The 11,693-nt window shown below is 37.9% G+C and overlaps 1 protein-coding gene across 1 annotated transcript; it reads left to right on the forward strand.

Annotated features, from left to right (window-relative positions):
- Positions 1 to 5,064: 5,064 nt before the first annotated feature.
- On the forward strand, positions 5,065 to 6,783 carry LOC137952556 (cytochrome P450 CYP82D47-like). The gene is made up of 2 exons (XM_068799639.1): positions 5,065 to 6,057; positions 6,160 to 6,783. Exons 1-2 carry the CDS (start codon positions 5,065 to 5,067, stop codon positions 6,781 to 6,783), a joined length of 1,617 nt encoding a protein of 538 aa, XP_068655740.1.
- The last annotated feature ends 4,910 nt before the right edge of the window (positions 6,784 to 11,693 follow it).

Genomic DNA, 11,693 nt, shown 5'->3' on the forward strand with positions numbered 1-11,693 from the left:
AAATTAAACAGCTCCGGGCCCGTGCCTAATTCAACCTGGACCGGGCAAGCGAGTTAACCCAACAAACCGTTGTTCTGCACCAACCAGACCGAGTCAACTCATATCAACTCGGTCCGGGTCAGCCTAACTCGGGCCATTTATTTTTTGCCTCGATATATGTGCCCAAGTTTATACTTATTTCAGTGCAACTCGGTAAATTTTTCTCTAGCTGGATTATTATTTTTGAAGAATTGACAGATTATTCCTTGGTCAGTATATTATTTGGTACATATATGTGCATTGGATTATTTCATGGGTCAATTTTACAAGGATTATTTTGGGTCACGTTAAATGGGCCCAAGCCCATTTTAGCTGCTGCTATGTGTCTCTTATGAAGTGACATTAATTATTATTGAAGAAAAGGTAGCTTCATACCATTATTTATTAGTTCTCGAAAAAAATATCAAAATTATTTGTGGTTGGGAGTCCATGACGGACGAACTTCATCCCCATCAAAATTATTTGTGGTTGGGAGTCCATGACGGAGGAATTTCATCCTTGTAAAAAAATATCAAAATATTTTGTGGTTGGGAGTCAATAACGGAGGAACTTCATCCCTATAAAAAATATCAAAATTATTTGTGGTTGGGAATCCATGACGGAGAAACTTCATCCCCATAAAAAATATAAAAAATATTTGTGGTTGGGAAGTCCATGACAGAGGAACTTCATCCCTATAAAAATTGTAAAAAATATTTGTGGTTGGAAGTACATGAAGGAGGAACTTATTATTATATTTATGTTACATCCCCCCATTAATATCATATATTACTTTACTACTTTAGAGTCGTCGTTCTCTGGAGGGACACGGTGGTGGAGGTAGACACTTCAGAGCAATGTCTTAGCGGCTAGGAGTGATTTACTCTCACTGATATTATACCATCTGGGCCTCATGAGCGAGAGCACCAATGTGAGGGGGAGTGTTGGAAGATGAAGGCATATTATACAAAAAAATATTTTATACATCATTTGCAGTAAACTGGGAGTTCATGCTGTTCTCTCACCCTCTTCTTGAGGGGAAGTGTTGGAAGACAGGGCCCAAACCCACACGACCAAGGAAGACCCACATATCTAGTGTATTAGAAGATGGGCCCAAGCCCACAAGACCAAGGAATACCCATGCAACCAAGAGATGTAGAAGATGAGCTCAAGGCCTATAGATCACGGAGAAGGCCCATAGGCCCACATACATTGATGGCAGGATGGTAAATAAAGGGTCATCTTATAGAGATGGCATTGATGTAATTAAGTTAAAGTTTCAGGGTTAAAACCCTAAACTCTAAACCCTAAGTTTAGGGGTATTATTGTAATATAGTAGTTTCATTAATCTATAAATAGAGATTCAGAGGAGGGTTAGGAATCAATTCCATAACCCTCCTTCCTCTAGGTTTCTCCCAATGAGTTTCTCTCTCTTTTTCTCCATGAGCTAAATTCATAGTCCTGAAAATCAACTTTTGTGATTTTCTTCATAAACTTGCAATGTTCCTTGGAGTTGCTCTATCGTCATTTCTTCCAAGTCCTTAGTTTCTTTAATCATCACAACGATGTTCGAAGTATCTTCTCACATCTTCTAACTTTTCTTCATTCCTTAAAAACAACTGCTACTCCGAAATAGACTCGGATGCTTTCGTATGTAAGGATTCGAATTCACCTCTTGGAGACAGACCTTCTTCTCCTTCTCAACTTCTTTGTAAGAGGTTTGCAACTTCTTCTGTGCTTCTCTGGTGGAGGTTGTGCTTGACACCATCTGGTAGAGAGATTTCTCGACTCTCTTTCTTGAATCCTTCAAAGTTGTCTTTTGCTCTTGTGTAAGAGCTTATTCTCTTTCAGGCCCGCTAAAGGCTTTTTCAATGATGTCCCAGACATCGTGTGCTCCAAGAAGAACCTTCTTCTTGATACTCCAATTGTTGTAATTATTGTTGTTAAGAGTCAGAAATTGGAAGAATGTCATACTATTTGCCATTTTTTTTAATATATAAAACTTTAAATTTTTTTCAAAGTGTATACCTTATCAAATTGAAGCTCTCGACGAGACAAATCCAATGCCACCAAAATCACCCCAATCAGACGTAATACAAGCTTCTATGAGCCACCAAAATATTGCCGAGTCAACTCACCGAGTTGAACCAAACTGGCGGAGTTGGAGCTAGGTTGAGCGGAACAGGGATAAGTGAAATGATGAACCAGACCGGGTTGAACCGAATTAAGAGAAATCGACCTGTTGTCTTCTTTCCCGCGATGCTATTTTTTTTTAATAGTGCGGGATGAAAACAGAGGACCTTCTACTGTGACAACAACAACAATTGGGGGTGCGTGGTGGCACGGAACTGGCGATGGCAGCGGGAGGAAGAGGCTCGGCTATGGCGACGACTTGATCGTCAAAGGTGGTGGCGACAAAAAGGAGATCATCTTCTCTCTGGTTTTTAGAACCATAAACTGCTGCTACCGAAAAATGGAAGCTTTGTACAACTGAAGAAACTTCACCAGCTCTGATACCATTGTTGTAAAATAAAACGATGCTTCTTTCTCTCTATCTCTCTTTGTTGCATCTCTGCAACTTTATGAATTTTTCTCATAGAGAGGAAAGAAGAAGAATGATTTGAAAACATAACTCTTTGTATTCTATTTTCTTCTTCTTATCATTTTGCATGGTTTACATAGGTATTTATAAATAACAAGAGTGAATAAACACCACATAATTCTTTGTTACATGGCAAATTCATTGCCATACACGTTTATGTTTCCTCAAAGTTCTTTGCCAGCGATGAGCTTATCTCCAAGAAACCAACTTTAGCTACCTACCTATCTCTTAATCACGAAGTTTCCCTGAGTTGGGCTTGGATCATGGATTATGGATCAAGTTTATGATCCAACATGGAAATCTTATCTTATCTATTTCTGGAATTTATGTTTGATATCTTATCATCCAGGTGGTTCGGAAATTGAAAATCATCCAGCTGGTGGTAGACTCCAATCTCGGTTTCCATTCGAAGTCGAGAACTAGTTCGGAAGGTTCTACCTAGATTACTTGCCGTGTATCTCTGTTGGCTGTTTTTGCCAATTGATCGGTTTAATGCCGAGAGATTATACAATTTGTTGAGTTGTTAATTGGTATCAGTAAAGAGAGACTTCCTAATTGTTGGTTCATCATTGTTTCCATCTGAAGCCTGAAATCAGCACAAAAAAGATCTACTGTCTATTCTCGTTTTGCTCGGCAATCACCTGGCGCAACTTCAGGAGGACGAAGACACTAGTTCCGTTCTGGCGCTTTTACTTGGCTAGATACTAATGGCTGGCAAAAGTTCTCTCTTCCATAGCTTGGCTCTATCCAGAAGCGCGGGGAAGACGATATTTCAAAATTAAAAACCACAAGTTAGGTGGCTGAATGATTCAATGAATTATCCTAGTGGACCGAGCCAACTCTAACTGAGTTAACTCGAACCGAGCCAACTCTAACTAAGTCAACTCGAACCGAGCCAACTCCAATTGAGTCAACTCAGACCAAGCCAAGGAGAAGGCCAATAAGACCAAGGAAGGCCCACATATCTAAGAGAGGTGGAAGATGGGTTCAAGGCCCACAGATCAAGGAGAAGGCCCACATAATAGTGGCATTATGGAAAAGAATGAGTCATCTCATAAAGATGATTTTGTTGTAATTAACTTAAGTTTTAGGGGCATAATTATAATATTATAGGATTATTAATCTATAAATCGAGTTTCAGGGGAAGGGTTAGGACACAAGTCCATAACCTTTTTCTTCTTTCTATTTTCTCCCACTATGTCGCCTCCCTTTTTCTCCATGAGCTAAACCCAAGGAGTCCTAAAAATCAACAATATATAAAAGTAATCAAACTCAAAGCACACATAGGATTTATAGTGGTTTACAATCCTATCTTAGATTGGTAACATAGTCCCAAGTTTTTTGTGCCTAGGAGTTAAAAAATTTAGTACGTAAAAGCCAAATGTCATATATTACTCCATTTGGGACTCACAATAAGTGGATAAAGGTAACAATATCTAGACCCACAAAGAGATTTGTCAGCACCTAGCAACAAGCTTATCCAAGTCTTGATTGATTTATAAATGCAAGGGTTAGTTATTTTACAATTTAAGCATAATAATTACTCTTAAGATTCAAAAGAAAAAAAGTCATAAGAGGACATACACCAACTTACATAATTATAATTTTATGTCATATTTATGGAAGTTCTCCTTATTTACTAACCATACCACCCTTACACATGTGGGTGTCTTTAAACAGTGTGGATGCACATAGAAAAGAGGGAGGGGTGGCCTCCTTTTCAATTTGTGTGTGTGTGTGTGTGTGTGGATGGGAAAAATACTGTCACTAGCTCTACTTGAGAGAAGAAAAGTTAAATTTAAATAAAATATCTTAATTAAGTTCTTGTTTGACTGTGTTCAACCAAGTGTATTTCTCCGTCCAAAGTGTACGTTGATGAGTGTAAACAAAAGGTTATAAAATATTTTTATTATTTGTTTGTGGTATTAATGATTCAACAACTATCTTTGTAGTTCTAAAATGTTTCATTTTTATGTTCCTACCTATTATCTTGATAGACCAAGAGTTGTGTATAGTCTAATAAGGTTACTAGAAACTAATTCATGGATTTTGAAGTTTTAGGGTATAAAGTTTAATTTATGACATGTTTCTAGTCTATGTCTAGTTAGTTTAAGCCATAATCTATGTCCGGAGTGCAGCAAGATTACTCCAATCACATGCAGGTCATCATGAGTCACGACCAGACGCATGCACGTTATATTCTATTTAGATAACTTGATAAATTTGAGGAAATAGACTTATGAGCCTCTTTGGATTAGGACAACATTGATTGACAAAACCCCTCCTCGTATATCATGGACTGAGAAGTTTAGTCAAGGGCGTTTGTTAATTTAAACATAATGAGCTTGACCCATTTCTCACGATTCACGTCACTAAGTTGTCTTACGATTAGAAGATAATCAACTTATTTATTACAGAGAAACCCAGGGCCTTTCAGCTATATAATGGGGATGGCGGTTGCATCGTTTCTTCTCATCGAGGCAGCCATGGAAATAGGAATTCTTCTGCCACAGCAAGCAATGATTGGGCTCTTAGCCTTTCTATTCGCTTTTGGTCTGTGGAAATCCTGGTCGGGAGGTAAGAAGGCCGGAGCCGTTTCTACACCTCCGGATGTGCCCGGACGGTGGCCGATAATAGGTCACGTTCTTAAGCTCATGGATGACAAGATGCCTCTGGCTCGAACGCTGGGAGACCTTGCTGACAAGCACGGTCCCCTGTTCACAGTCTGGATTGGCGTCCATCGAACTGTAGTGGTGAACAATTGGGAAATGGCGAAAGAGTGCTACACTACGAGCGATAAAGCTCTTGCAAGTCGCCCATCGTTTGCTGCCTGGAAGTATCTGGGTTACGACTATGCAATATTGGGTTTCACGCCATATGGCCCCTACTGGCGTGAGATCCGTAAAATAGTCACTCTTGAGCTTCTCTCAGCTCGTCAGCTGGAGTTACTGAAGGACGTTCGTGCCACCGAGGTTGATTTATCCATCAAAGCTTTGTACCAACAGTGGATTGAAAACAAGAATGTTGCCATCAAAGTTGAGATGAAGGACTGGTTTGGAACCTTGACCTTCAACAATGTGGTGATGACTGTTGTCGGCAAGAGATACTTCGGCACGAATACAGTAGAAGATGCGAACGAGGTGACCAAGTTCAATCAAGCCATCTCTGACTTAACTTTCCAAACCGGGAATCCAACTCCATCTGATGCGTTTCCTATGCTTGAGAGGTTTGATATTGGGGGTCGGATACGCGCCATGAAGAAGACAGCCCAAGAGTTAGACTCTTTATGTTCCATCTGGTTGAAAGAGCACCGACTCCGGAGGCTCTCCGGCAACCATGGACCTGATCAAGATTTTCTAGATGTCATGTTGACTGTACTGGATAAATCCGACTTCGCCGATTACGATGCAGATACAGTCATAAAAGCAACATGCTTAGTAAGAACCCTGTTCCTCTTTCCAACAAACTCATTTAAGGAAAGATTTGTTTCTAGATTCATTTACCATTATTGAACTCATCTATTTTTCTTCTATTTGAAGACGATGATCCTAGGTGGCACAGACACAAGCTCCATTACCATGACTTGGGCTATCTGCCTCCTACTAAATAATCGCCATGCGTTAAAGAAAGCACAAGAAGAGTTGGATGCCCAAGTTGGCAAAGAAAGAAACGTGAATGAATCAGATATCAAGAACCTGCCATACCTCTGTGCCATTGTGAAGGAGACGCTAAGGCTTTACCCCGCCGCTCCACTTGCAATACCACATGAAGCCATGGAAGACTGTTCTGTAGGTGGATTCAAAATTCCTTCCTGTACGTGGCTAATGGTCAATGTATGGAAGATACAAAGAGACCCTCGTATCTGGCCTGACCCCCTTAAGTTCATGCCTGAGAGATTCCTCACTACAAATGCCTCTGTGGATTTGAAAGGACAGCATTACGAACTCCTCCCATTTGGCTCTGGTCGACGAGTCTGTCCAGGAGCCGCTTTTGCTCTCCAGGTTCTGCACTTGGCACTAGCCCGTCTCCTTCATGGCTTTGATGTAGACATTCCATTTGATGAACCTATAGATATGACTGAGACTGCGGGAATCACAAATCCCAAAGCAACTCCTCTCCATGTTCTTTTGAGTCCACGTCTTCCGGCTCACCTTTATCACTAGTCAAGGTCAGGAGATCACCAATTGTTGGATGTTTCCAAGGCTATATCTGATGTCAAGTCTCATGCTCTATTTTTAAGAATAAAATTTGTCACCGTCTTCTATCTACAGAGATTGCTATTATCTTTAATTATCATGTTTGTCATGCACATTGAACTAATTGTGTTTTAAAAAATCTCAAAGATTTTCCTCAAAACCACTTAGGAATACCCACAATATTTATGATAAAGAATAGTTCTACATAGATTATTAAGTACAAAGATCTTACCACTCTCTTTAGTTTGATCTTGCTATGTCGGCCCATTGGTGACTCCACCCAAAATCACCCGACCTCTATGAACAACTCAATCGATCATAGTTGTGATTTTCTGGTCAAGAGATATATACGAGATAGATCACTAGATCAACTCACCTGCCATACTACCGAAGGATCTCCTCATCAACATGACACACCCAGCTTGGAGAGGCTTCCTAACATTGACTAGTAATTATGGGATGAGCTTTGACCCAACTTTATATGGTATTAAAGCGTGTTCATACATGGGGCTCCACCCAAATTGTCCACGTGTATTAGAATACTTGTTCATACATGGGCTTCCACCCAAATTGTCCACATGTAGTATTCACAAAAGAGGGTCTATGCATGAGGTAGAATGTTAAATAATAGTCTCACATGGATTAGTGAGTACAAGTAACTTGAGTTTATTAGTTGGTAAAAAAAGGTCATATAACTTGGCTAGTCATCTTCTGATGCGCCTCATACCCAACTTCATATTGATAACCACTCATATTTTTTTACATGATTACTATACATTAATGAATAACTATTACCAAATAGTAGTAATATAGCATGATGATCAGGTTTAGCAACAAATAGGGAAAGGGTATATTTCATTTTTTGTAATTATATAGTTCTTTGAATTTTATTTTTGTGTCGTTGTGATTTTCAAAGATTACCAATCTAAATTATCCTCGTTAGGAGAAGGATCTATACTTTTTGCAAAAGATCAATAGGTTGGATGTCTATGAATCCTTTATTATCAAAGTGAAAAGATGCAAATCATAACAATTACTCTAGTTTCTTGTCCTCTTTTCTAGTTATCAACGAAAGAGTGAGAAAGTCACAGTCTTAGTTTAAACTTCAATTACTGATAGTGTCCAAACTACTACATACTCTATTATGCTACAACCACATTTACCATGTAACTTCAAGAATAGCTTGTTTGTATTAATCAAACATTTGTTGAATAACCTCTCCCAATTATCTTTCATTTCGTTGACCATGGAATCTCATCCAAAGAGATTTATTTGTCTAATATCTCAAGAGCAACAACTACCCAACATGAGAATTCTTTGCTTATAAAAGGCAACAAATACTTGTAAACAAAATAACGAACCTTTGATATAATGTACAGCTCCAATTACTCTCAAAATCTTCTTTCACTTTCATAGTATCAGATGCTTCTTGATTGGGCCATGACATTTTTCTCTTAAAAATCTCCTAGTTCTCCTATTCTTCTTTTTCCTTCTCTTCCTTCTATCACCAAGGACAACCTTTGAGAACTCTCCTTCTCTCTTTGTTTCTCCCTCCACTCCAGTGACTTCCTTAACATCACTTCTTCCCTTAAACTAAATCTTACAATCCAATTTGGCACAATAGCGATTTGTTATTTTTCTTTCTCATAACCCAAAATGTCATGTTGATGGATCCTTTCCTCTACACTTTATCATCCGTATGGACCAAAAATGTCTACGTTTCCTTGGGAGAGGAGTAGAAAAAATGGGTGATGAAATTGATGGGGTTTGAATTTGAGATACAATACAAGTTAGATTCGGATAATAGGGGTAGTTGATGCACTATCTACCAAGGAAAAATCCAAGAACATCTTAAGCCCTCCCATTTGTGTGTTTCTCTGGTATAAAAAAATTAAACAAGATATAAAAAAGGATGACGACCTTTGAAAGATTCAGCAGAAGTTACTGATGGAAAGCAGCGGTCACCCTCATTACAACATCGTCAAAGGATGTTCGATGTTCAAAAACCGTTGTGTTGTCTTCTACAATAACTTGCATTCCTTACCTCCTCAAGGATTTCCACTCCACCCCTTACACCAAGGGGACTGCTTTTACCACTCCTCGTCCCTAGCTAGGTTTGGGAAGATATCTCTCTCAATTTTCTCGATGGTCTTCCCAAAGCCCTAGGGTTTGAAACAATTCCAATGGTCGTTGACAGATTGACTAAATACTCCCATTTCCTTCTCCTCAACTATCCATACATCGCCAAAGCAAGCAAGTAGCTGACTTGTTCATCCACAAAATCATCCGCTTACATGGATTCCCACATCCATGGTATTCGATAGAGACTAGATCTTCGTTAGCAGTTTTTGGCTCTTTATGCAATCATGCACTCAACTCCCCATCAGCTTAGCCTATCATCCACATACAAACGGGCAAATAGAAGTAGTCAGGCAGTAACACCACTTATCACGAAGGCACCAACATGACACCATTCTAAGCTCTTTACAGAAGGGACATGAAGATTTTGCTATTTGAGATCCAAGACTATAGGTATGAAGATTTATATGAATAGTTCATATCTAATTGGTTTAGTTGTTGTTTAATTATTTCTTTGCTATAATTTCTTAAAGTATTTATAATTTGTCTTATTGCATGCCTTGTTATATATTTATGTATTTTTATGTGAAAATTAATTTAATTATATAATTTTTAAAATCCCCAAAGGGTAATGTGAGTTGTATAATTAAATTAGTATATTGTAAATTAATTCATATGAATCCCCAAAGGGTAAGTATGAATTAATTTATTTATTTTTTGGTGATATTGTTGTTTGTTTATTATGTGTGGAATGATTTGCCTAGTAACTCTCATGAATCCCCAAAGGGTAAGTGGGAGGTATTAGATGACTGAGATGATTGTATAATTGTATGTTCTCCCAAATATTGAAATATTTTCTGGATGACAAAAACATCCAGTAGTGGACATAATTTTGCTGAGTTCCTAAAGAAAAATGTACTTGATGAGACTAATTATGTGAATTGGTCAGAACGGGTTGACTTAATGCTACGAGGCTATAGGTTTGATAAGATTATAAAAGTGGATACTCCTCCTCAAAGACCTTCTCGAGTAAACTACCCTGATAATCTGGAACAGTATAAGAAGGACCTTAGAAAATTCAAGGAATGGGATGATGCTAATGAAATTTCTAGGTCACATATTCTTGGGGCTCTAAGTGAGACTCTCTTGATGACTTATTTTCATGTCCCCACTACAAAACAGATTCTCGACCAGATTGAGGCTAAATATGGTAAAAAATTGTCTACTCACATCAATAACTTATGGCAAAAGTTCACTTGTGCTAAATGCGCAGAAAATGTTGATGTGAGAAAACATGTAAATGACATGCTTGCCATGGCAGATAAGTTACAATGTCATGGTAGACCAATGGATGAAGAAACTAAAGTGGTCACCATTATCAACTCTTTACCCAAATCTCTCAAATATGTTCAAGATTTTTATTCTTTGTCCAAGACAAAGTGGACTATATTTGATTTGGTTAATATGATCAACCACCAGTCTGATAGACTCAATCCAAGTATTGAGTTAGTCAAACCTTCACCTAGCCCTAACGTAGTTTTAAAGCCGAAGAAGAAGAATTTTAAGAAGGGAAAGAACTTTCGATTTCAAAACTTAAATAAGAAAAAGGTCAATCAACAAATAGTTGAAGTACATGCAAATCAACTGTTTGCTCCTTTTGTAATAAGGCAGGACATATAAAAAATTATTGTAGGGCTTTGAAAACCATGCAAGAAAGACAACAGGAGAACACTAGTGAGTCTTTATCTCTTGAAACTTGTACTATTTATATCAAGCCTTTTAGTTGGTGGGCTGATTCTGGTGCAACTGTTCATGTATCGAATGAGTTGTAGGGCTTCAAGGAGCTAAGAAAGATTGAGGACAAAACAAGTTTTATTTACATGGAAAATGATGAAAAGGCCATTATGGAAGGCATGGGAACTTACCGGCTAAAGCTTGTTGATAACAAGTTTTTCGATTTAGAAGATTGTCTTTATGTTCCTTCTATGAGAAGAAGTTTATTATCTGTATCTTGTCTTGAGAAACTTGGATTTACATTTTACTTTGGAAGTGGAAAGTTTCTTATGTTGCAAGATGATAAAGTTATTTTGAGAGGTTTTCAAAATTCTGGTCTATATCAATTGCAACTTAGTGGAAATATGGTGTTCAATTTTTCTACTTCTTCAGATATTAAAGAAAATAAATTTTATTTGTGGCATTTACAACTAGGGCATATAAACAAAGGATAGAATTACAAGACTTGTGACACAAGGATTATTGAAAAATCTTTCACATAATGATTTTCCTATTTGTGAGTATTGTATATATGGGAAAATGACAAAGATACCATTTCCATCCAAAGGCTCAAGAAGTTCTTATGTTTTGGATATTATTCATTCTGATATATGTGGACCTATGAATGTGAATACTCGTAATGGTCATTCATACCTTATCACATTTATAGATGATTGCTCAAGATATGGAAGAGTATATTTACTGCATAGAAAAAATGAGGCCTTAGATTATTTCAAAACCTTCAAATTGGAGGTAGAAAATGCCACAGGAAGGAAGATCAAAACATTGCACACCGACAGAGGTGGAGAGTATTGTTCGGAGTTATTCTCTGAATTTTGCAAGTCAAACGGGATTATCCATATGTTTAGCATGCCTTATACACTTGAACAGAACGGTATTGCTGAAAGAAAAAATTGAACCTTACTAGAGATGGTAAGATCTATGATGGCACTTGCAAATATGCCAATATCCTTTTGGGGCGAAGCACTATTTATAGCTAACTATATCTCAAATAGAGTGTCTTC

Source organism: Aristolochia californica, unplaced genomic scaffold, assembly GCF_029961685.1.
Source record: "Aristolochia californica isolate CCGP_79_NKW_82.1479 unplaced genomic scaffold, dmAriCali1.0.hap1 SCAF_16, whole genome shotgun sequence".
NCBI classification, from domain to species: domain Eukaryota; kingdom Viridiplantae; phylum Streptophyta; class Magnoliopsida; order Piperales; family Aristolochiaceae; genus Aristolochia; species Aristolochia californica.

What these genes read in the sequence shown, in the direction of transcription:
- LOC137952556 (XM_068799639.1), top strand. Translation starts at nt 5,065, where the DNA reads ATGGGGATGGCGGTTGCATCGTTTCTTCTCATCGAGGCAGCCATGGAA. An exon ending in TCATAAAAGCAACATGCTTA is followed by an intron (nt 6,058 to 6,159) that starts GTAAGAACCCTG and finishes TTCTATTTGAAG; the next exon opens with ACGATGATCCTAGGTGGCAC.